General features: G+C 38.9%; 1 protein-coding gene across 1 annotated transcript; it reads left to right on the top strand.

Annotated features, from left to right (window-relative positions):
* The first annotated feature begins 15 nt into the window (after nt 1-15).
* On the top strand, nt 16-1,658 carry LOC106111466 (chitinase-3-like protein 1). Its single transcript, XM_013293585.1, has one exon. The coding sequence runs from the start codon at nt 128-130 to the stop codon at nt 1,544-1,546; it is 1,419 nt and encodes a 472-aa protein (XP_013149039.1). The 5' UTR covers nt 16-127; the 3' UTR covers nt 1,547-1,658.
* The last annotated feature ends 93 nt before the right edge of the window (nt 1,659-1,751 follow it).

Raw genomic sequence — 1,751 nt, 5'->3', positions numbered from 1 at the left:
TAGGTACTACTAAGTCGTAGATTATCTAAAATTAAAAGAAGTCCAAAGTAATTACATTAAGTGGAAGATGCCTTAAGTGTATTTTTTTTTGTTTTGTATTTTACCTAAGAGTAAGAAAAACTAAAATATGTGGGCTAATAAGGTTAGCAACATCAATGATGAGTTTGTAAAATCATTCAATATCGAATACAAAAAGAAGAACGTGTCGCAGGATAATGATGAAACAAATGGTTGGTTCTTCAATGTAAACGACCGTGTATCGTGCACTGCCTGCTTTGGCGTGCGTGTGTTTGTGCTAGTGTTGCTAATTGCGTTACTCTTCATTTACACTGTGTATATTGAATTCACTTTGCTATCCCACCATACTGTTACCATTGATTCTAGTGAAGAAATAAATATACAACCCAGCAGTATGTTAAAGGTGGATAAAGTAGTGTCATGTTACTACAACACGCCCAGCCCGGGGTCTGCGATGCAGCTGGCGCCCTCCGCCATCCACCCACACCTTTGTACACATATCAATGTTGCTTTTGCTCAAATTAGAAACAAAGTAATTTATTTAGATAATGAGCAGTATAAAGCATTATCTGAAGTTGTATTGTTAAAGAGAATGAATCCCAATTTAAAAATATTGCTCTCCATTGGAGGTGCTGGAAATGACACTGGCTTTCCAAATATGGTGATTAACCATGCATCCAGAAAAACATTCATCAAAAGTGTTAAAAATGTGCTTAGAACATATGGATTAGATGGTATAGATTTAGACTGGGAGTTTCCTTTGGTTCATGTTGATGTCAACATGTATAAGCGGCAACGGCAACATTTCTCACAGCTTCTTAGGGAAATCAGGATGGAGTACATAAGGGAAAATAGAAATTATTTGTTAACTATGGCTGCAGCTGCTCCGGAAACAATTGTGGATGTGGCATATGATGTAGATCAGATCAACTTGTATGTTGATTATGTGAATGTGATGACATATGATTTCCATGCGTTCAGTAAGTACACTCCATTCACTGGACTTAACTCCCCTTTGTACCGAAGGAATACGGAACAGATGTATCTAGCCACTTTAAATATAAATTACACAGTACATTTATACCTAAACAAGGGCCTGGACCGAAGTAAAATAGTAGTAGGTATACCTACATATGGACACTCCTTTACATTGGTCAATGCTAACAATGGGCAAGTTGGCAGTCCCGCAGCGGGCTATGGCACCCTGGGAGGACTGGGGTTTGTGAATTATCCAGACATATGTAAGTTTATAGTTAAATTCCAAAGTGAAGTTATTATACAATTAGATCCCGATGCCAAGGTGCCATACCTCCACAGAGGAGCAGAATGGATATCTTATGATACGCCTCAAAGTGCCATGGAGAAAGCAAATTATATAAAAGAACAGAATTTGCGCGGTGCAATGATTTATTCTCTGAATGCAGATGACTATGAAGGACTCTGTGGTGAGGAGATAGAAGGCAGTTTAAAGTTTCCATTAGCGGTGTCAGTGAAACATGCGCTGGCAGACAAAGTGAAATCAAATTAAAGAGTATTGGGGCATATAATATCACCTGTTGCAAATTGTCATGTGGAATGTTCGATGATGCTTAGTATTGTCTGAGATGTTTCCAGGCATGCAATAAAAATGTACCTTTTTCTTCTTGGCCACATATGTAATTTTGTACATGGTGAAGAACTTCATATTGCGGCGTGGCGACTGCGGCGCTGGCGGGAGCGCGGGACGAGTGACT

The sequence above is a fragment of the Papilio polytes genome, unplaced genomic scaffold (genome assembly GCF_000836215.1).
Source record: "Papilio polytes unplaced genomic scaffold, Ppol_1.0 DF824168.1, whole genome shotgun sequence".
Classification (NCBI taxonomy): domain Eukaryota; kingdom Metazoa; phylum Arthropoda; class Insecta; order Lepidoptera; family Papilionidae; genus Papilio; species Papilio polytes.
The sequence above is the reverse complement of the archived record's forward strand: the minus strand, read 5'-3'. Positions and strand labels throughout refer to the sequence as shown.